General features: G+C 39.6%; 1 protein-coding gene and 1 long non-coding RNA gene across 3 annotated transcripts in view; one reads left to right on the top strand and one right to left on the bottom strand.

Annotated features, from left to right (window-relative positions):
- Nucleotides 1–23,015, top strand: part of LOC115210191 (probable 39S ribosomal protein L45, mitochondrial) — a 60,771-nt gene that overhangs the window by 14,117 nt on the left and 23,639 nt on the right. For both annotated transcript variants that reach the window (XM_036502567.1, XM_029778655.2), the window contains exons 4-5: nt 13,248–13,312; nt 20,456–20,607. In XM_036502567.1, the coding sequence (XP_036358460.1) occupies nt 13,248–13,312; nt 20,456–20,607 (217 nt within the window). The remainder of the gene's footprint in view (nt 1–13,247; nt 13,313–20,455; nt 20,608–23,015) is intronic.
- LOC118763159 overlaps nt 20,698–23,015 on the bottom strand; it is a 51,868-nt gene continuing 49,550 nt past the window's right edge. The window contains exon 3 of the long non-coding RNA XR_004998919.1: nt 20,698–21,539. This is a non-coding gene — a long non-coding RNA (uncharacterized LOC118763159). The remainder of the gene's footprint in view (nt 21,540–23,015) is intronic.

Genomic DNA, 23,015 nt, shown 5'->3' with positions numbered 1-23,015 from the left:
CCTCGTCGTCGTAACGACGGAGTGCTTCCATCCACAGCCATTGATATTAGTACCATAGCCATGACTTCTGATTAACTGTAGCTTATGTTTTTTGTTGGGCACTGTTATTGCAACAACCTGTCTCCTGTGGTTTAAGCTGTTGATTTTTGTAAGTGCAGTTTCATCAATTCCAAAGATTCTGGAATTAGATTGAGCTGAGTTGGCTGAGTATACCACATTCTCACATGAGTATCACAGCAAGATTGCAGACAACCAATCACTGCTTCATTCCAGCAGTTCTTGGAACAAACGCTCTACTGTTCAACTGGAAGCAGGATATGTATTGGAGCTCAGCTTCTGATACAATGTCTGCATCATCCACAGAGTGAAAATGACTTCTACAGTCTTCTCTGATCTTAGCATTCTAAAATTAACAATGTTTGATCCAAGCTAACTTGTAACCCACCACCTCACCAAAAGTATACAAACCCTGTCCAAGTTGAATTTCCACAAGGCTCAATGGAAATCAATTGAGGAAGAAGCCTTTAAGATAAACTAGGTTTAAGATAAACTAGGTTTAAGATAAACTAGGTTTAAGATAAACTAGGTTTAAGATAAACTAGGTTTAAGATAAACTAGGTTAAGATAAACTAGTTTAAGATAAACTAGGTTTAAGATAAACTAGGTTTAAGATAAACTAGGTTTAAGATAAACTAGGTTTAAGATAAACTAGGTTTAAGATAAACTAGGTTTAAGATAAACTAGGTTTAAGATAAACTAGGTTTAAGATAAACTAGGTTTAAGATAAACTAGGTTTAAGATAAACTAGGTTTAAGATAAACTTTTGTATGAAAGATGATGACATGAAATTGCCAATGATGAAAACTATATGCAATAAACTTGTCCCGATCAAGAAGTTCAATGACATGCAAAGAACTCATCTACAGAACAAAGAAATTCTTATGGGATGATGAAAAAGGAGGATGTTTAATGGTTGGGGAAGTTGAGGAGGAATGAATGGCCAATTCACATGCATAAAAATGAGCATTGTTTGATGTGGCAGCAAGTATGTCATTGATGTAAAGAAATAAGAGAAAGGGAGAGCTTTAGGGCAGGAGTTTTGATTGGAGATTCGCATGGCAGACATGGTCAAAGGGTTTGCTGATGTCTAAGGCAATGACATTGCTTTCACCAAACTTTTTTAACCCTTTAGCATTCAGATTACTCTGTCAGATGTAATGGTTATTTATTCAGATTGTTTTGAATTTATCATACATTACCTTGTAGCTTTCAGATTTCAATGACGTGGTTGTTTATTTTTAGAATGGCATTGTAGGGTAGGCGTGAGAGACCAGATCTGGCCTGCTTGAACCTAAAACAGGCAGAATATTTGGGTCTCTTGAAGTGAGAACCCACTAGTGAGGGGCATAATAGAATAGATATCCAGTGGGTCTGAATCTGCAGGAACTATTGGTCATTGAGAAATGAGAGAAATTCAAGTTGTTGGAGAATATCATTATTAATGGTTGTCTCCATTATCTTTAAATTTGTTAGTAGTTAGGACAGTAGGGTAATAGTTGATTGAATCAGAGGGGTAGCCTTTCTTTGAATGGTATATGGGGGTATATTGAAGCTTGCTTCCAAATTTCAAAGTGTATCTCCATAGACAGTTTGCTGAGTATAAAGGCAAAGCCCAGGGCACATGTAATGCATGGCTGGTGGCCATGTTAGTTTGAAGCAAACAGTGTATTTCTGCACTTGATGTGTGTGTGTATACAAGATAGGGAGTCTAGTGGAGTGGAAGGGATTAGATGCGATGTGAGCTGCATATTGGAGGTTTTCTCTGTGGGGATACTGCTCAAAGAACCATTATTGTTGAGAAGTGGAGGAAAAGATGACTACAAGATTCTTGTATGTGTGCATGTCTGTATGTATGTGTATATAGAAGTATGTGTGTTAGTGTACATGTGTATCTTTATAATACTAAAATTCAACTTCTGTTTGTTTGTGTGCAACCAGATTTTTGACCAAGCAAAGCATTACTGTAATAAAATGTTTTGACTAACAGTTTTGTACATGAGCCCTTTTGTTAGCAAAAATTTCTGGCATTTCTCAACAAAGAAGAGGTTTGTTTTATCAACACATTAAAGGGGCCTATAACTATTATGAATAAAGCTTGTTTTACATCTCTCTCTCTACCTACATATGTATACATACATACACATATATATATATATATATATATATATATATGAGAGAGTGTGTATGTGTGTGTGTGTGTGTGTATATATATATATATATATATATATATATATCCGACTCGTGGCCGATGCCAGTGCCGCCTCCACTGGCTTCCGTGCCACGTAAAATACACCAATCTGACCGTACGACAGGCACCCATGCCAACCCCCTTGCTTGCGAAGACATGTTGGGGCAAGCGAAATCGAATCAAACCAGCCAGGTTCCCTGGTCTGGTGGTACGTAAAAAGCACTATCCGACTCGTGGCCGATGCCAGTGCCGCCTCCGCTGGCTTCCGTGCCGGTGGCACGTAAAATACACCAATCTGACCGTACAACAGGCACCCATGCCAACCCCCTTGCTTGCGAAGACATGTTGGGGCAAGCGAAATCGAAATCGAATTGAACCAGCCAGGATCCCTGGTCTGGTGGTATGTAAAAAGCACCATCCGACTCGTAGCCGATGCCAGCACCGCCTCGTCTGGCTTCCGTGCCGGTGGCACATAAAATACACCAATCCGACCGTGACCGTTGCCAGCCTCGCCTGGCACCTGTGCAGGTGGCACGTAAAAAGCACCCACTACACTCACGGAGTGGTTGGCGTTAGGAAGGGCATCCAGCTGTAGAAACACTGCCAGATAAGACTGGAGCCTGGTGCAGCCTTCTGGCTTCCCAGATCCCCGGTCGAACCGTCCAACCCATGCTAGCATGGAGAACGGACGTTAGACGACGATGATGATGATGATGATGATGATATATATATATATATATAGATGAGAGAGTGTGTAAGTGCTTATATGTGTGTGTGTACGAACAGCCATGCTACATGGTAGTGAAACATGGGCTGTGACTGCTGAGGATATGCGTAAGCTCGCAAGAAATGAAGCCAGTATGCTCCGATGGATGTATAATGTCAGTGTTCATACTTGACAGAGTGTAAGTACCTTGAGAGAAAAGTTGGACCTAAGAAGCATCTGTTGTGGTGTGCAAGAGAGACGTTTGCACTGGTATGGTCATGTGACGAGAATGGCTGAAGATAGTTGTGTGCAAAAGTGCCACACCCTAGCAGTTGAGGGAACCTGTGGAAGAGGTAGACCCAGGAAAACCTGGGGCGAGGTGGTGAAGCACGACCTTCGAACTTTAGGTCTCACTAAGGAAATGACTAGAGACCGAGACCTATGGAAGTATGCTGTGCGTGAGAAGACCCGGCAAGACTAGTGAGACTATAACCCGTGGCCTCTACCTGGTATGTAGCCAGTCGACTTATACATACCTTTCCTTCTTGGGACACAAAACTCCACTTGTGAAGACCCGTTGAGGCAAGTGAAAATCAAAATCAAAATCAAAATCAAATCAAATCAAATCAGATATCAGAAAGCAGAACCAAAATCGAAGTCGATCAACATCAATGGAAATTGCAGCTGTGATACCAGTGCTGGTGACAAGTAAGCGAACCATCCAATCGTGGCCGTTGCCAGCACTGCTTCGACTGGCCTCCGTGCCGGTGCCAGACAAGGCTGGCGAACGGCCACGCTCGGATGGTGTTTTTTATGTGCCACTGACACAGGTGCCAGACGAGGCTGGCGAACGGCCACGCTCGGATGGTGTTTTTTTATGTGCCACCGACACAGGTGCCAGACGAGGCTGGCGAACGGCCACGCTCGGATGGTGTTTTTTATGTGCCACCGACACAGGTGCCAGACGAGGCTGGCGAACGGCCACGCTTGGATGGTGTTTTTTTATGTGCCACCGACACAGGTGCCAGATGAGGTTGGCGAACGGCCACGCTCCTTAGATTCTCTGACAAAAATGGTGGAAGGGCATTGATGGAAGATATGAGAGGATGTCCAGGGGAAAGGAGCATTCAGTGGAGAAATAAAGTGGTAAGAGATGATGGTTGACAAGGGAAGTGGTTGTGAGGAGAGGAATAACTGGTCGCATAAAAGAGGATGAAATATATGTTGTTCTGCTCAAGGAGATAGTACTTTAGTTAGAAGAGTAATGGGTGTTAGAAAGGTTAGTTGTGGAGGAGGTTTGACTGAGGAAAGCACACACATATATACATACACATATCATCATCATTTAACTTCCATGTTCTATTCTGGCATGGGTTGAATAGTTTGACAAGAATCCAATGGGTCCAAGGACTGACATTATGCACCAACGTTTACTTCAGGATGGCTTCTCTGGTTGGATGCCCTTTCTAATTCCAACCACTTTACTATGGCACTGGGTGCTTTCTTTGTGCCACCAGCACTATTGAGGTCACTACGTAGCTTGCAAGTCTACAAAACTGGAGGAGCGGGGCACTACGTCCTTAATAGATGGGGGAGAGGTTGAAGTAGACCATGTTCTTGTAGTAGAGGAGCTACATGACTACACACACTTAGAAATGAATTAGTGGTATTTCCAAAGAGATAAAGAGAGGAGGGAATGTAGTAAATTTATGTACTTCGCCACACCTATTTTATCTGATAATATAGCTACTATTAGTAGTTAGAAATTAAACAATATTAGCAATTACATATGTGATTCTAATTATCCCAGGACTTTGTCTCTAGCTCTTCTGTTAATAACACAGTTTGATTCTCCTTGATACTACCATTTATTCTGCTTCTCCTCCAGGAATAACTTTAGTAATGATATTGCTAATAATTCTTCACTGGTTAGTAAACCTGATAGTGTGTTTAACTGTAGGGATTGATATAAATATCCTTTGAATAGTAAGTGCAACTGACCAAATTTAGTATATAAATGTTCTGTTTACACACCAAATAAAGTATGTCAGTGTCACAGTATCAAAATTTTAATCTAGATGGCGTAATCGCATACATTCTTTCAATAACAGATCCAGGTTACATAATACATTATTAGCAAAATTTATTTGGGAGCTTAAAGATAGAAATATTGGTTACATCAATTATACAAACCACAATTCTATATGCAGAGGTGGGGGTTGTTATATGTTATGTTACATGGACGTACGTGTTATACTCGGGTATAACAAGTTCTTGTTATACCTAGTATAACAATTGGAAAATGTATAAAATGAAAAGATAAACAAATAATAGGCAAAAGATAAACAAATTCAGTGGTAGTATTTCACAGCTATAAAACGGTATAAAATTAATTTAGACTATATATAGAAATATATGATGACATTGACATCATTTTGCACTATGATGACTTTTAAGTTTGGTCTGGTTTTCAGGACCAGCCTTGCTCTTCTGTGACATTCTTTCCAGAGCTTTCTCTTCATTTGAGTATGTTGGATTCCATTGCCATCATTTATACTTAGATAAGTGCCATCAAGATCTAGATAGTGGTGTCTGGGTCAGATTTGTTGGATGATGTTGTAGTGAACTTTTCCCTCTTGAAAGTTGCTTTTGTGTACTTATCAAGTTCAAATTCCATTCTTACATCATTGCTAACATGCTTTACAGTTGTTAAAAGTCCTTCCGATTCTTGATCATTCTTTGAATATAGTTTTGGGTCGTCCATAAAAAAATGATTGGATTTTGCTTCTCTTGTTATTTGTTACTTTATATCTGCACTTTGTGTTATTTAGTTTAGTTGCAAGTGGGAAGTGCCATACAGAATAAGAGATGTGAAAGAGAATCACCTTGGAAAATTCCACAATTTTTGGTTTTGGTTGATTGCACAACTCTATTGTTGCGGTTTAAAAAGGGACATTGTCCATGCCTCTATTTTGTTAATCATCAGCTGGTTTTTACATACTCTTCTTTTTTTACTCTTTTATTTGTTTCAGTCATTTGACTGCGGCCATGCTGGAGCACCGCCTTTAATCGAGCAACTCGACCCCGGGACTTATTCTTTTGTAAGCCCAGTACTTATTCTATCGGTCTCTTTTGCCGAACCGCTAAGTAACGGGGACATAAACACACCAGCATCGGTTGTCAAGCAATGCTAGGGGGACAAACACAGACACACAAACATACACACACATACATATATACGACAGGCTTCTTTCAGTTTCCGTCTACCAAATCCACTCACAAGGCTTTGGTCGGCCCGAGGCTATAGCAGAAGACACTTGCCCAAGGTGCCACGCAGTGGGACTGAACCTGGAACGATGTGGTTGGTAAGCAAGCTACTTACCACACAACCACTCCTGCGCCTATCTGCACTTTGTGTTATTTAGTTTAGTTGAAAGTGGGAAGTGCCATACAAGAATAAGGGATGTGAAAGAGAATCACCTTGAAAAATTCCACAATTTTTGATTTTGCTTGATTGCACAACTCTATTGTTGCGGTTTAAAAAGGGACATTGTCCATGCCTCTATTTTGTTAATCATCAGCTGTTCCATTTATCTCCTTTCTGTTCTTATAATATAATAATAATAAAATTATTGTATACAGTGCTCAGGTGCACCACAACTTGTCAGAAAGTGCATATAGAGTATATGCAGTAATGTACAAATGTCTGGGAAGTGAACAGTGTATGAGTCAGATACATGCTTGCGTGTGTATAGAGGGGAGAAAATCAGGTGTAGTGTTGGCGAATCTCAGAAAGCATGGAAGTTTTGAAGGATGCAGTGCTCTGACAACTAACAACTGATGCTGGCAGTTTGTTCCATGCTTCAGCAACTCTCAGCGTGAAAAAATGTTTCCTTGTGGAATGATGTTTTCTTTAAGGAAAGTGGTCTTACAATAAGTGTTGAAGTCAGAATTTTCTAAGTTGTGGTTACTAGCATGTAATAGGTCTACAGATCTTCAGTTTTTTTTTATCTTCTTCTGGGGGTTGGGGTAGGAGGTACATTGTGCTGCCTATCAACCAGTTGGGGACTTTCTCAGTAAAGTGGTAGGTGTTAGGCAGGGCATCCAGCTGTAGAACCCATGCCAAATCAGACTGGAACCTGGTGCAGCCTCTCTGGCTAATCAGCTCCAGTTAAACTGTCTAACCCATGCCAGCATAGACAACAGACGTTAAATGATGATGATGATGATGACAATAATGATGCACTCATTTCATTGGTTGGTGCCTAGTATATTCCTGTAATTGTAATTAACAAATAATTTGAGGAGCAGGTTGTATCAACAGGGACAATGAAAGATGTTGAACAAAACTAGGTAAAGGTTGATTTGACAGAGCTCCTAAGCAAAATACAAATAAATGTCACCATGAGTTACTCCAAATGTTCTTCCAAAATTTCCTAACTTCATTCATATTGGATGGAGCTTTTATTTTTAATAGCTTCCTCAGTCCTCCGTAAAATTTCTTTGAGTTTGTTTGAAAAATCTTGATCTGTCTATATTGCTTTGGTTACGGCATCTCAAGTTTTTCCTGGACGGTGAGCAGGTGTGGTCGCCATTTGTAAGACTCGCCTTCCCATAACTTGTCTCTTTGACTGAGCTGCAATCTTGGATCAAGTGTAGACTGAGAAAGGGTGCTTGGAACCTCGAGTGCTGTCAAGCACTCACTGCCCTCTGCCAGGCAGGCAATACGATCAGTAGTAGTTCCACTCTAGCGTTCTATAGAGGGTTAGTGGAAGAAAAGTGCTACGACATTCTCGGGGAAACTCTAGGCGTCAACGATGATCAACTAAGCAGTCTATTTGGGAGAATTTTCAGGCTGGGGCCCATGGATAACTACCAGAAGACCCTCGTCTGGCAGTGCTACTGAGGGGTGTTGTCTGTTTAGGATAAACTTTACAGGCACAGAAGAGCCGTCTGTCAGGTGTGCTCAGAGCAACAAAACCATTCTGCACGCACTCGTCCATTGCCCGAGTATTGCTGACCTATGGGTTTATGTCAAACAGCTGCTGTCACATATAGAACAGATCCGGCTATCAACTGAATCCACAGTGAGGATTGCCCCACCTGCCTCCTTTAACCAGGAGGGGAAGGCAATTTTCATTCATCTGGTGGCTGTAACAAAAGAGATGGTATAAGGCGGCGAGCTGGCAGAAACGTTAACACGCTGGGCGAAATGCTTAGCAGTATTTCGTCTGCATTACGTTGTGAGTTCAAATTCCGCCGAGGTCAACTTTGCCTTTCATCCTTTCGGGGTCGATAAATTAAGTACCAGTTATGCACTGGGGTCGATGTAATCGACTTAATACCTATGTCTGTCCTTCTTTGGCCCCTTGTGGGTAATAAAGAAATAGGTATAGTGGACCCATTTGAAAGGGCTAAAGTTAGACACTTTCCTCTTTGGCCAAGGCCTCTCCACCTGAAAAAGAAAGTGAGAATAGAGAGGGAAGTGTTGTCTTCTTGCAAATTTGGTGAAAGGTGGGTGAATGTCAGGAAAATGGCCAGTATGGATGGACCAATTCTGAGATTACACTTGTAAAAGAAAAAAATGTACAAAAGGAGAAAGGGCTCTCGCCCTGTTGACCAGACAGCCGTGTCTTTTATGGGTTTTTTCCATGAGTAACCTTCAAAGCGCCTCCCTCCTATTGGGAGTTTTTACTTGTTATATTTTTTTTGCAAAATCCTTTGTTTATCGTCTTGGGTTGTTCTTGAATGTTTTCTTTTATTTATAGTAACCCTTGTGGCCAATAAAAAGAATTTTTTTTTTTTTTATATCAATATAATTGTAAATTCGTAACTATCTATTTTTTTGTGTCACACTAAGGGAAGTAACTCAAATAGAATGAGAAAACACTTGGCAGTTTTAGTAGCAGCAGCAGTGGTGTTGATTATGGTGAATGGGAAAAGATAGTGAAGGAGTTATAAAAGTTAGAAGTAAAATAGAAATGATAAAGAGAATAAGTAAAAGGAAGAGAAAATTTATCTGACAGAATGTGTGAGAGAGAGAGTAAGAGAGAGGCAGAAGTAGTTGAAATCAAGGAAGTATTAGCATTCACGAAAGAGAGTGATAGTAAGAGAAGACATGAGAAAAGTGAAAGAGTGAGAGAAAAGGAGGAAGTTAGAAAAAACAAAATAAAAAGATCATTGTAAAATGATAGTGGCGGTGGTGGTAACGGTGGTTACGTGTTGTTCGTAGTTATGGTAATGATGGAGTGACAGTGATGACGTTTGTTTGATGATGTAGAAGTGTCGGTTAGGTTACTGGGCGTGGGTGACGGCTGTTTGTTTGTTTATTGTTAGGCGGTCGTCGTCGTAGTGGTGGTGGTCACGGTGGTGGTGGTGGCAATGACGTCGGTCTTCGTTTACTTTCTCATGTGATTTTTTTTATTATTTGTTCTCTTCATAGTGATTTTAAGTTTCTTAAATAAAGTGTTTGTTTTTTTTACCTCGTAGTGGTTTACATGCTGTATAAAAGTATATTTTTTGCTAATCAACCAAGGTGTATGTGGTGGAATAAGTGAAAGGAAATATAGGTATTACTTTTAAATTATTACCATAAAATATTACTCTTTTACTTGTTTCAGTCATTTGACTGCGGCCATGCTGGAGCACCGCTTTTAATCGGGCAACTCGACCCCGGGACTTATTCTTTTGTAAGCCCAGTACTTTATTCTATCGGTCTCTTTTTGCCGAACCGCTAAGTAACGGGGACGTAAACACACCAGCATCGGTTGTCAAGTAATGCTAGGGGGACAAACACAGACACACAAACACACACACATACACATATACATATATACGACAGGCTTCTTTCAGTTTCCGTCTACCAAATGCACTCACAAGGCTTTGGTCGGCCCGGGGCTATAGCAGAAGACACTTGCCCAAGATATGTGTGTTTGAATTTAAAGAACAGTTATTAATGATGAACCTAAATATTGAGCCCATTTAATTGACTGGCCTCATGCTGAAAAAATTATCTTTTCAGAGGGAATCATCATCATCATTTAGCATCCATTTTCCATGCTGGCATGGGTTAGACAGTCCAACTGGAAGATAAAGGCGGCAAGCTGGCAGAAACGTTGGCACGCCGGGCGAAATACTTTGCGGTATTTCGTCTGCCGTTACATTGTGAGTTCAACCATGTGGTTGGTAAACAAGCTACTTACCACACAGCCACTCCTGCGCCTATATGGTGTTATATTTTCTATTAAGTAAATCTTCTTGTGGTAATTTCACTTTGAAATCACTGATTCCATTTAACGAGAGAAACTCAATCTAAAGGAAGGGCTTGGTTAAGGAGTTCAGTCCCACTACATGGCACCTCAGACAAGCTTCTTTAACTCCAGTCCAACCAAAACCTTGTCAGTAGATTTACTAAACTGAAAGAAGTGTGTGTGTGTGTTGTGCATATATGGTTCTGTGTCTCCTTGTCTAAGCATTGCTCTATAGTAGTCAACAAATGTCACTATTGTAGAAATGGTGCCATTCAATTTCAATCATCATCATCATCATTTAATGTCTGCTTTCCATGCTAGCATGGGTTGGACGATTTGACTGAGGACTAGCGAACCAGATGGCTGCACCAGGCTCCAATCTGATCTGGCAGAATTTCTGCAGCTGGATGCTCTTTCTAATGCCAACATGTCTGGACATTATGCTGTTCAAAGAATTAGGAGATGTGCTGCCTTGCTTGTAAACAGGTGAGGGTTGGCAACATGATGAACATTTGGCTGCAGAAAATCTGCCTCGGTGCAATTCATCTGACTTATGTAAGAGTAGAAAAGTAGACATGAAAATGATGATGATTAAATATGATGAGAGTGGGTGATGGATGAGAAAGAGAGGGGTGAATATAATGGATAATGAAAGGGAAGGTGAATTGATGTGGCTGGATGGAGTACAAAGGTGGGCATTTTGAAACAAATATAGGCACCTGTGGTAAATATAAAATTGGTGATGTTATATTATGAAAACTTATAAATTTGAAGCATATGAAATTCAAAATTGCAAATATACAAGTTTTAAAAAACCTCAACAGAATCTTTCATCAGTCATACTGCAAACAATCTCATGACCCATTACAGCTAGAATGCTCTAAGTATGTGCTTTGTCTGTAATGAGGGCCATACATCTAAAAAGGATCACTGTAACATAACCTACTTCAAAAGCTCTTAACCTCATCTACTCCTATAATCTCCCACTTCTTAACTAACATTAATTCTTTAGGTACTTCCCACCATATTTGTCTCTTATCCATCATGCACTCAGTTTTCCATTTTATGCGTTGTCCACAAACCATTGCGTTTGAAACCTTCCTACTAAAGATTTAAGATGAAACTTCGCAAAGATGGTGAACTGACAGAATCGTTAGATTGCTGGGCAAAATCTTTAGCGACATTTCATCCATCTTTACATTCTGAGTTCAAGTTCTGCCTGGGTTGACTTTGCTTTTTGTCCTTTTGGAGTCAATAAAATAAGTACCAGTGGAATGCTAGGGTCTATGTAATCGACTTGCTGGACCAATATTAAACTTCACTACACAAGTGTGACTATGTGGATAAGACGCTTGCTTCCCAGCCATGGGGCCTTGGGTTCAGTCCCACTGCACAGAACCTTTGGTAAATGTTTTCTACTATAGCCTTGGGCTGACTAATGCCTTGTGAGTGGATTTGTTAGATGAAAACTGAAAAAACCTGTTTTGTGTGTGTGTTTGTGCATTGCCTTGTCTAGACATTATCTGATGGTTGTAAATGAGCATCATTGTCCGACAAGTGAGGTTGTTTGCAGCCCTCTGTGTAAAACATGTTTAGCTATGGGAAAATATTACCTTGCTTGGAAACACATGAGGGTTGGTGAGTGGAAGAGCATCTGGTATTAGAAAATCTGCCTCAATAAATTCTGTCTGACCCATGCAAGCTTGAAAACTGGATGTTAAATGATAATACATTCATACCTATTTATCACTGTCATTCATCTTGGATTTTGTTTCTCTTATCTACTTATTTTACTATATTTTTATTCCACTGAGTATTAATATGGTTAGATTACTTGTTAATGTTTTTACACATATAGGCTTGTCCTTTCAGGTGCCAGTACCACATAAAAAGCACCCGTGCTGGTGCTGTGCAAACACACCCTTGCCAGTGGCACTTAACCTCTCCCACCATCCCGAGCACACTCTGTTGAGTGGTTGGCATTAGGAGGGGCATCCAGCTGTAGAAAACGTCACAATAGACAATTGGAGTCTGGACAGCTCCCAGCTGATCAGTTCCATGTCAAACCATCCATCCCATGCTGGCAAGGGAAGCAGATCATGATGGTAGATGCATATTTGTATCTCACTATATTTTGTATTTCGCAATATATAATTGGTTGTATTTCATTACTAAGTCTTCACATTCTTAGACATTATTTCCATTTAAAACAATTGTTTATATTTTAATGTGGAGGCGCAATGGCCCAGTGGTTAGGGCAGCAGACTCGCGGTCGTAAGATCGCGGTTTCGATTCCCAGACCGGGCGTTGTGAGTGTTTATTGATCAAAAACATCTAAAGCTCTACGAGGCTCCGGCAGGGGATAGTGGTGATCCCTGCTGTACTCTTTCACCACAACTTTCTCTCACTCTTACTTCCTGTTTCTGTTGTACCTGTATTTCAATGGGCCGGCCTTGTCACTCTCTGTGTCACGCTGAATATCCCCGAGAACTACGTTAAGGGTACACGTGTCTGTGGAGTGCTCAGCCACTTACACGTTAATTTCACATGCAGGCTGTTCCGTTGATCGGATCAACCGGAACCCTCATCGTCGTAACCGACAGAGTGCTTCCATTATATTTTAATCTACATCATTGCCATTATCTCTCAATCCTGATGAAATGTTACTTCTACTGCCATCATTACCATCATTGTTGTCTCATCGTTGTCATAGTAATAGCAGCAGCAACAATTTCACACATCGTCATCTCACCCTATGCAATGGGTTTCTTACAGTTTCTATCCGCTAAATCCACTCACAAGGTATTGGTCATCACGGAGCTATAACAGAAGACACTCGCCCAAGATGTCATGCAGTGGGACTGAACCCAAAACTGCATAGTTGGGAAGTAAGCTTCTTAACCATACAGCAATACGTGTGCCAATTGTTGAAAAAAATTGATGATAACAGAAATAAGCTGATGTAAAGACAAGCCATTACATCAGCTTTCCTTTGCATTAAAGTTCTTACATCTAAGAAAGAGATTTTTTTACTTTTTTTCAGGTGGAATTTTTGAAAGTTTTGTTCCTCCTGAAGGTGATGGTGTATCAACTTTAATTTCTTCTGAGGTAATTGACAAAGTTTTTTTTTTCTTTTTGTCTATGTTAGTCAGTATCTGGTACGTTTTTGTTACTCTTTTACTTGTTTCAGTCGTTTGACTGCGGCCATGCTGGAGCACCGCCTTTAATCGAGCAACTCGACCCCAGGACTTATTCTTTGTAAGCCCAGTACTTATTCTATCTGTCTCTTTTGCCGAACCGCTAAGTGACGGGGACGTAAACACACCAGCATCGGCTGTCAAGCAATGCTAGGGGGACGAACACAGACATACACGCACACACACATATACATATATATACATATATACGACAGGCTTCTTTCAGTTTCCGTCTACCAAATCCACTCACAAGGCTTTGGTCGGCCCGAGGCTATAGTAGAAGACACTTGCCCAAGGTGCCACGCAGTGGGACTGAACCCGGAACCATGTGGTTGGTAAACAAGCTACTTACCACGGCAATAGTAGCTAAATATCACTCTTTGTGTTGAATGTTATGCAACAGCATATCTTCCCTCATTTGTAAACAGTGTTTTTGTATCCCTTTACTTCCTCTCAGGTCTTCCTTAGCTTAATTTCTCTCAAGTGACAACTACCATACATAACCCTTTAACTGGAAATTAAATTTCATGGTTATTCTAGAAATCATCATCATCATCATCGTTTAACGTCCGTCTTCCATGCTAGCATGGGTTGGACGGTTCAACTGGGGTCTGGGAAGCCAGAAGGCTGCACCAAGCCCAGTTTGATCTGGCAGTGTTTCTACAGCTGGATGCCCTTCCTTACGCCAACCATTCCGTGAGTGTAGTGGGTGCTTTTTACGTGTCACCGGCACAGGTGCCAGACGAGGCTGGCAAACGGCCACAATCGGATGGTGCTTTTTACGTGCCACCAGCACAGAGACCAGACGAAGCTGGCATCTACCAAAAAATATAATTGGCTTTTTCTGCAAGTCACATTGCCTCAGTAAACTTGACATATCTCAACAGAAAACAGTTTCAAACCTAACATTCCTTGACATAAGCTAGATTGGTATATAGAACTGCTTTCTGGAATTTAAGAGTAATTAACAATTGAGTGGATATATCTACTGTAAAAGGGTTAATGTAGTACTGTAAAAGAATTTAATTAATTGAAATTACATCTGAGGAGAACTCATTAGATTTGTTGATTAATTCATGTCAAGAGAGACAAAAGAAACAACTTCAATATTCAAATTAATTAAAAATTGAATGGCGGGGGGGGGGGGGGGGGGGGGCATGAGTGAGGTGTGAGTTTGACTTCTGACAAATATGGTAACACTTTTAAGCATGTTTTCTGCCTTATGGGATCTCACCTTGCTATATCTCAGATGACTTGACAAAATAATAAAGATTTAGTAAAAAAACTTTCACTGAGTTGGCAACTACAAATAATGGTGATGGGACGGCCACTTCTGGTACTAATGAAAAATTATGTGATTGGTATTGACTTAACCCTTTCATTACTGTATTTATTTTGAGATGTTCTGTGTTTCTTTCAATTACTTTAAATATAACAAAGAAATTAGTAAAATAACTTAGTTATCATTCAGCTAGTGTTAGGAACATAAATTGTGACTAAGGTTTGGTGGAAGATTTTAGTGGAAGAAAACAAGACATTTGTACAACAGAGCCAGAGCCAGTTTCAGCCGGGTTGGTAACAAAAGGGTTAAGCATGCTTCGGTAGTTCTTCAGTTAAGAAGATAACCTGAAGCTCTTGCATTTTCCGGAAGCTCCACAGCTTCTTTGGAACTATCAACATAAGAGTCGGCTTAGTGTTACTCGTGTTGTAGATCTTACAAAATATAAGAATGAAATCTAGGTTTCTGCCTTAGCCTAATTTTGTGCTTAGAAGTAGAGCTGATGAGACAAGGAGATTCCTCAATTTACTTTTGATGGTAGCAATCCAACTCTGTTCTTGAGCTTTTCATGAATCTTCAATGTAGGATCTAATCTTCTAATATGAATTTCAGTGCACTCCAACAGTGTCAATGGAATTGTCACACCACCTGATTATATATTTTTTTAAATATGGTCTAAGTTCAGTGATGTTAAAGTACTTTTTCAATTGTTGGTGGGAGTGTTGATAGTAAATCGAGATTTCTCTTTTCTTTATAACAAAAAAAATATCACTTTGTGAATGGAGGTGCTAACAAAGAATTGAAAATATACCTTTATTTACTTATTAGACTGAGGTCTGTCATGAGCCCAAAGTAACTCATGAGGCTGGAGATTAACCTGATTTCCATGGTGTATGTAGTAACCAAGATCACAATCCTCTTGAATGGAATGCCAGTCCGTCCAGGGTTAACTCTCCAGATATTGTTGGAACTCATTTTTAACTGAACGAATTTGAGCAACATGAAATGAAGTGTTTTTGTTCAAAAGCACTACTCCCCACCTGATCTAGGAATTGAAACCCCGATCTTATGATCATGAACGCAATGCCCCAACCACTAGGCCATGTGCCTTCACAACCACCTTAATTGCTAGGCTATATTCCTTCATTTTACAGCAATAAAAATATTCATTTTGTAAACTTCAACTAAATCAATTCTCTCCAGTCATTACAGCTTCTCCATATCTACTTTCCATTTTATTTGCTTGTCATTCAACATAATATATTGCTTATCTTTTGTTGCTAGCAAGGTTATCATTTCCCTAAACATTCTCCCATTTATTCTGAAACTACAAGTTACACTCTTGTCATTAAGAGTAGAACTTACATGACAACTGTTAGATACCTTGGACTCTGCTTTTTATTTATCTGATACTGCCAATCTAATCACCCATATCATAAATAGGATACCTGTAGAATATAAATGGTAAAAAAGATTCAAGGCAAAAATATGTTTCTAAATATAACTTATTTGATGTGTCTGTCTCGTCTTTTTTTTTTTATTAAAGGAAGGTGCAATTAAACCAAAGAATGCTATTAAAATATTGAATATAAAAACCCAAAGATTATATGATTGTGCCCACTACTGTCACAATTTTACTATGAATCCATCAGCTATAACAAAAGGATTACAATCTAAATTTGAAATATGATATATATGTATATATGTATATAGGCACAGGAGTGGCTGTGTGGTAAGTAGCTTGTTTACCAACCACATGGTTCCGGGTTCAGTCCCACTGCGTGGCACCTTGGGCAAGTGTCTTCTACTATAGCCTCGGGCCGACCAAAGCCTTGTGAGTGGATTTGGTAGACGGAAACTGAAAGAAGCCCGTCGTATATATGTATATATATATATGCGTGTGTGTGTTTGTGTGAGTGTGTTTGTCCCCCTAGCATTGCTTGACAACCGATGCTGGTGTGTTTACGTCCCTGTTACTTAGCGGTTCGGCAAAAGAGACCGATAGAATAAGTACTGGGCTTACAAAGAATAAGTCCCGGGGTCGAGTTGCTCGATTAAAGGCGGTGCTCCAGCATGGCCGCAGTCAAATGACTGAAACAAGTAAAAGAATATATAGTGCAGGTGGCTCAAAAAAAGCACCCAGTCCATACTACGAAGCAGTTGGCATTAGAAAGGGCATCCAACCACACAAACCATGCCAAAGCAGTCATTGGAGCTTAATTAAGTCCTTGGATACATCAGATCCCGATGCCAACATGGACATTAAATGATGATGATGATGATGATGATACGTGGTCTGATCCAATAAGTATCTGGACTGTTGCCATAGTAATGAAGCTAAAGCCCACAAAGTTAAGCCGCTTGGCACAGATTGACCTTGAACTCTGCTGAGCATGTGCAGTAAGTTTTAACTTTCCAGCTCACTTTCACCTTTTACGGCAATGCTTGGAAGGAAGATGTGTAATGTGTGGTTGTCGCATTGAGCACCACAGAGAAAGTCGAGCAGAGAATCTGCATCAAATTTTGCCAAAAGCTTGGCGATACCTACTCAGAAGCCTACGCAAAGTTTTCAAAAAGTCTTTTCATCCTCGACACAATCAAAGAGATCTTGTGCAACTGAAACCTGGTTGTCTTCTTGATCAGCTGAAAGCAGTTTTGGCATAAACTTGGCAGTCGTGCGTCTCATACCCAAATCCTTAGTCATAATGGACTGAACTGAACTGTAACTAGTCTACACATCCTCTGATAACTCACGGATGGTGATTCAACAATTTCCCCTCACAGTTGCATGCACATCTGCGATGTTTCTTTGAGTTCTGTTGGTTGGGGGTCTCCCAAAATGTTCATCAATATCAACATTTTTTCAGCCATCTTGGAAATATCTAAACCAGCTCACACACTCCTCTCCATACACTTTCTGCAACTTTGTGTCGGCCTCTCAAACCTCATATATATGTATATATATATATATATATATATGTATGAGGTTTGAGAGGCCGACACAAAGTTGCAGAAAGTGTATGGAGAGGAGTGTGTGAGCTGGTTTAGATATATGTATATATATATACATATATATATATGTATATATATATATATACATATGTATATATACATATGTATATATATATATGTATATATATATATATACATATGTATATATACATAGTATATTATATATATATTATATATAATATGTATATATACATATGTATATAATATAAATATGTAATATATATATCTATATTATAATATATATATACATATGCATATATATATATATATATTGTGTGTGTGTGTGTGTGGGTGTGTGGTGTGTATTCTGGCTCCTTGTATTAACATGAATGATAGTTGTAAATGAGTGTCACTGTCATGCAAGTGGTGTCTGTCATTTCCAAATCTGATTTGAGGGAAATATTACCTTACTTGAAGCAGTTGAGGGTTGGTGACTGGAAGGGCATCTGGTTATAAAAATTCACCTCAACAAATTGTGTTCAGCCCATGCAAGCTTGGAAAAATAGATGTTGAAACAATAATGATGATGATATATATATTACATATATTGAAGGAAAATTTTAAAAACTGTGTAATCATCATCATCATCATCGTTTAACGTCCGTTCTCCATGCTAGCATGGGTTGGACGATTCGACCGGGGATCTGGGAAGCCAATAAATTTAAGTACTAAATCCATACACAGTGACTAATGAATAATTCCTGTTATATTATTACAAATGTAATCAAATCGATACAGCTGACAGAACTAGTAACATAGTCTAATACCGAGAGATTTAAAGTTGATTAATTCTAAGACAGGTTCTGGTATCATACTCTTATCTTAAAAGCAATGCATCTTGTCTCATGCCCAGCTGAAAAATAGACTGCTTTTTAGACTGTTTCCATACTTTTTAGATAATGTGCTTGCTTTTTAGGCAATCGTTTGATGTTAAAATGAGCATTCAGATGTGAAATGCTTACTCAAAAAGGAAATCTATACAATTTCCAATCATTAGCATGTTGGCCAGAATGCTTTACAGTATTTCTTCCAACTCTTTACGTTGTGAGTTCAGATCCCACCAAGATCAACTTTACCTTTTATCCTTATGGGGACAGAATTTGTTGAAGCAGATTTTCTATGGTTGGATGGCCTTCCTATTGCCAACCCTCACCTATTTCCAAGTAAGGTAATTTTACTCAATGGTCGGACATGTTATTTTACAGAAGATTGGAAATGAAGGACACCGCTATATGATGGTGACACTCGTTTACATGTATCATGCAATGTCAAGACAAGGCAACACCAAGTCACACATACACACGTTCCCACAGACATACATAAATATGCAATGGAACTGGTTAATTCTTTACACTGTTCGGGTGCAACCAATTTCCTTTCTTTTAATTTCCAGAATCTACCAGTCAGGAACAAGAACGCAACCTTAAAAATATATATTCTCTTTATTTCTTATTTACAAAAGAAGTATGTTGATATATTGGTATCCATTTGGTTCGATATAGCAAGGCTGAATTTTAACATTTGTAAGATTCTTACAACAAATTCAGCAGCAACAGAGCAGGTCAAATTCTAAGTGTCTGGGACAGGAGAATGGCTGATCACACGTTTAATACGTCCTTTCTCTTCAATAGCCATGTCTCAAGTCAACGACGCTAACAAGGAACGCGATAGAATTTTCTTCCCCAGTCTCTCGCGCATGTGCATGAGAGAACTTCCTTAGGCCTTTCCAGAAGGCTCCAGCCCCGCACACGCACACTGAAGAATGACGTTCCGCACACACACACTGAAGAATGACGTTGCGTGTGCGCACACTGGAAAATGACGTCACTACAAATACGACAGGCTTCTTCAGTTTCCCTTTACCAAATCTACGCACAAGGCTTTGGTTGGTTTGGAACTATGAAGGTATCATGCAGTGGAACTGTAACTGGAATGATATGGTTGGAAAGCAAGCTTCTTAATCATACATATTTCTTTATTACCCACAAGGGGACAAACAAGGACAGACATAGGTATTAAGTCGATTACATCGACCCCAGTGCGTAACTGGTACTTAATTTATCGACCCCGAAAGGATGAAAGGCAAAGTCGACCTCGGCGGAATTTGAACTCACAACGTAACGTGCTAACGTTTCTGCCAGCTCGCTGCCTTTTAATCATACAGTCGTGCCTGCACCTATGGAATCATATATATACGACAGGCTTCTTTCAGTTTCCGTCTACCAAATCCACTCACAAGGCATTGGTCGGCCCGGGGCTATAGCAGAAGACACTTGCCAAAGGTGCCATGCAGTGGGACTGAACCCGGAACCATGTGGTTGGTTAGCAAGCTACTTACCACACAGCCACTGTGGAGAAAGACATGCAAATTTCTGATGGTGATAACTTTCCAATCATCAGTGTAAAAATTAGGTCAAATGTAATTGTTTCAAAAATTCTGGTTATCAGGTACTGCTGTATTTATTTTCAACTGAAAATTCAATTTTACCCAATTGTTCAAATTTATCAGTTTCAGTCTAAGATTAAAATAATAAGATTGTATTGATTAGTGATCTCTGATTGTTATTAACAAATCTTCTTGATTCTAGAGAAATGACTTTTCCTTTAATCATCATTGTTTCAATGCCTGCCATTTTTCATTTTCTAAATTAATTAAAACAAAAGGCAGTTTCTTTCATCAGAAATATGGTAAATGAAAGGGTTAGAAGTGTTCAATTTGTTTTTGATTGAAACCATTACTATATGTAGAATTTTTCATTTCAGGGTGCAAAGCAAAGGTTTAGTGGACTTGAGAAAAAAGGAAAATCGTTTTTAGATTTACGGAAAATCAAGAAATATTTGGAAGAATTTGATGTAAAAGATTTTTCTCAACAGGCACAAGATATTGTTGTTGAAGCTCAGACACTATTACAAGAGTAAGTGAAACTTGTTTATTCAAACCTGGATTTTTGTTGTTGTTTTTTTATATTTTCTTTAGTTTCTTTGTAATTCTTTCTTTGGGGGACCTTGGGGGAAGGAATATCAGTAAACCCGGAAATGAGGTGGTCACCGAAGAGAGGGTGAAGAACATCCATTGATGCCCTGGCTGTGTGGACCGTCGCTCCATCCTGCTGAAGCCACACTTGTCGAATGGGCATTCATTTTCGTCAAGTTGTTTATCATCTCAATGTTACACTCAGAGTTCACAGTAACAGCATTTCCAATATTGTCTACAAAAATGTAAGGTCCAATGATGGCAGCTTTTCCAACAGCACACCAGACCGTCACTATGGGCTGTGCAGTTCTCTCAGATTATCAAGAGCCCAATAATGACAGTTCTGTTGATTCACCATGCCATTGAGATGAAAATGAGCTTCGTCTCTCATTAACAAAATGAGGTTGTCATTTGTCTCAAAAATTGCTCCCATCTGACATGCAAAGTTAAGCCACTGTGCATAATCCCATGGTTTCAACTGTTGCTCAATGACCAGTTTGTAAGGGTGGAAATACAGGTCTTCATGCAAAATATGCCTTGCTGATAGATTACTGATGCCAGGTTCAGTGGAATGCTTCCAAGCAGAGCAGTTTGGACTCTGTATCAAAGCTTGTCTGACGCATTCCACATTTTCCGGGGTCCATACCATTCACGGTGCCCCCATCGGTCTCCTATTCATTAGTAGTGTACCTTGTGTACAAAGTGCATTCACCTAATATAAGATTGTGTTACAGGTGGGAACAGCCTGATGTCGGTGAATGTTGAAGTGACACCAAAACTCACTCTGAACTGCTGTGACAGACTCATTATTCTTCATGTAACTGTCATAGGCAAACACACAATGCTCTATCATCCACAGCGCCATGGTTTCATCTGAAAAGAAAAATAAATGTTAAGACATCACAGACCAAATGGTACCTGTCAGACATACATCCCTCCCACAATTGTTGAGCAATAGCCATTTCAAAAACATCCATCCTCTCTGCTCCACCCTGTATGTGTGTGTGTGTGTATACATACATGGTACATGAGAACAAATGAAAACCAAACCATTGAAAATGTATTTTACATGAATTTCTTAGAAATATAGAAAAGATGTAGCTAATATTTTTTTTTTTTTTAAATAACCACATTCATTAGATTTTCATTTAAAAAGTATGGTCTCTTGTTGGTAATTTTCTTTGGATACTTTTGGAAAATTTTAGATTATAATGCTTGAATGAACATTTATTGAAAGCAAATAAAAAGAAAAAAAAAACTATTGAACATTTTATTCAAGTTTAGTATTTGTGTACTTTGAAAATGGAAAGTATATGATAATATGTGATAATGGTTCCCTGAAAGTCAGAAAAAGCAATATTAGAAACTTTGGGAAATAAAATAGACAGTGCTATAATACAAAATGAGAACTCCTTCACAAACCAAGCATTGTTCTGCTTAATATGTCTGCTACTATTGAAAAGAAATCAATATATTCACTTAAACTTATATATGTGTGTATATGAGGTAAAACATTTTACCTTCGCCCATCTAATACAATAAATGAATTTATTGCATTGCAATCATAAGCATTTATGTATTTGCCTTTTGGGTACTTCACCAGCAGTATATTGGATAACTGATATCCCATAGTGGGTTACACTCATAATCCCTATCTCACTTTATAAATACATATACATACATATATATATATATATATATATCATCATCATCATCATCATCATCATCATTTAGCGTCCGTTTTCCATGCTAGCATGGGTTGGACGGTTCAACTGGGGTCTGGGGAGCCCGAAGGCTGCACCAGGCCAGTCAGATCTGGCAGTGTTTCTACAGCTGGATGCCCTTCCTAACGCCAACCACTCCGAGAGTGTAGTGGGTGATTTTATGTGCCACCGACACAGGTGCCAGACGAGGCTGGCGAACGGCCACGCTCGGATGTGTTTTTATGTGCCACCGACACAGGTGCCAGACGAGGCTGGCAGACGGCAACGCTCGGATGGGTTTTATGTGCCACCGACACAGGTGCCAGATGAGGCTGGCGGACGGCCACGATCGGATGGTGTTTGTTACGTCCCCAAAGCACGGAGGCCAGTCTATGCGGTACTGGCTACGGCCACGTTCGGATGATTTTCTTGTGTGCCACCGGAATGGTACCACAAAGATACAATTCCATTTATGTTCATCTATTTTGATTTGTTTTGATTTTGATTTGATTTGATTTGATTTTCACTTGCCTCAACAGGTCTTCACAAGTGTCACAAGAAGGGAGGTATGCATAGGTGGACTGTCTACTTCGCCGGGTCTTCGGATGGTGTCTTATGTGCCACCGACACAGGTGCCAGATGTGGC

Source organism: Octopus sinensis, linkage group LG4 (assembly GCF_006345805.1).
Source record: "Octopus sinensis linkage group LG4, ASM634580v1, whole genome shotgun sequence".
Lineage (NCBI taxonomy): Eukaryota > Metazoa > Mollusca > Cephalopoda > Octopoda > Octopodidae > Octopus > Octopus sinensis.
The sequence above is the reverse complement of the archived record's forward strand: the minus strand, read 5'-3'. Positions and strand labels throughout refer to the sequence as shown.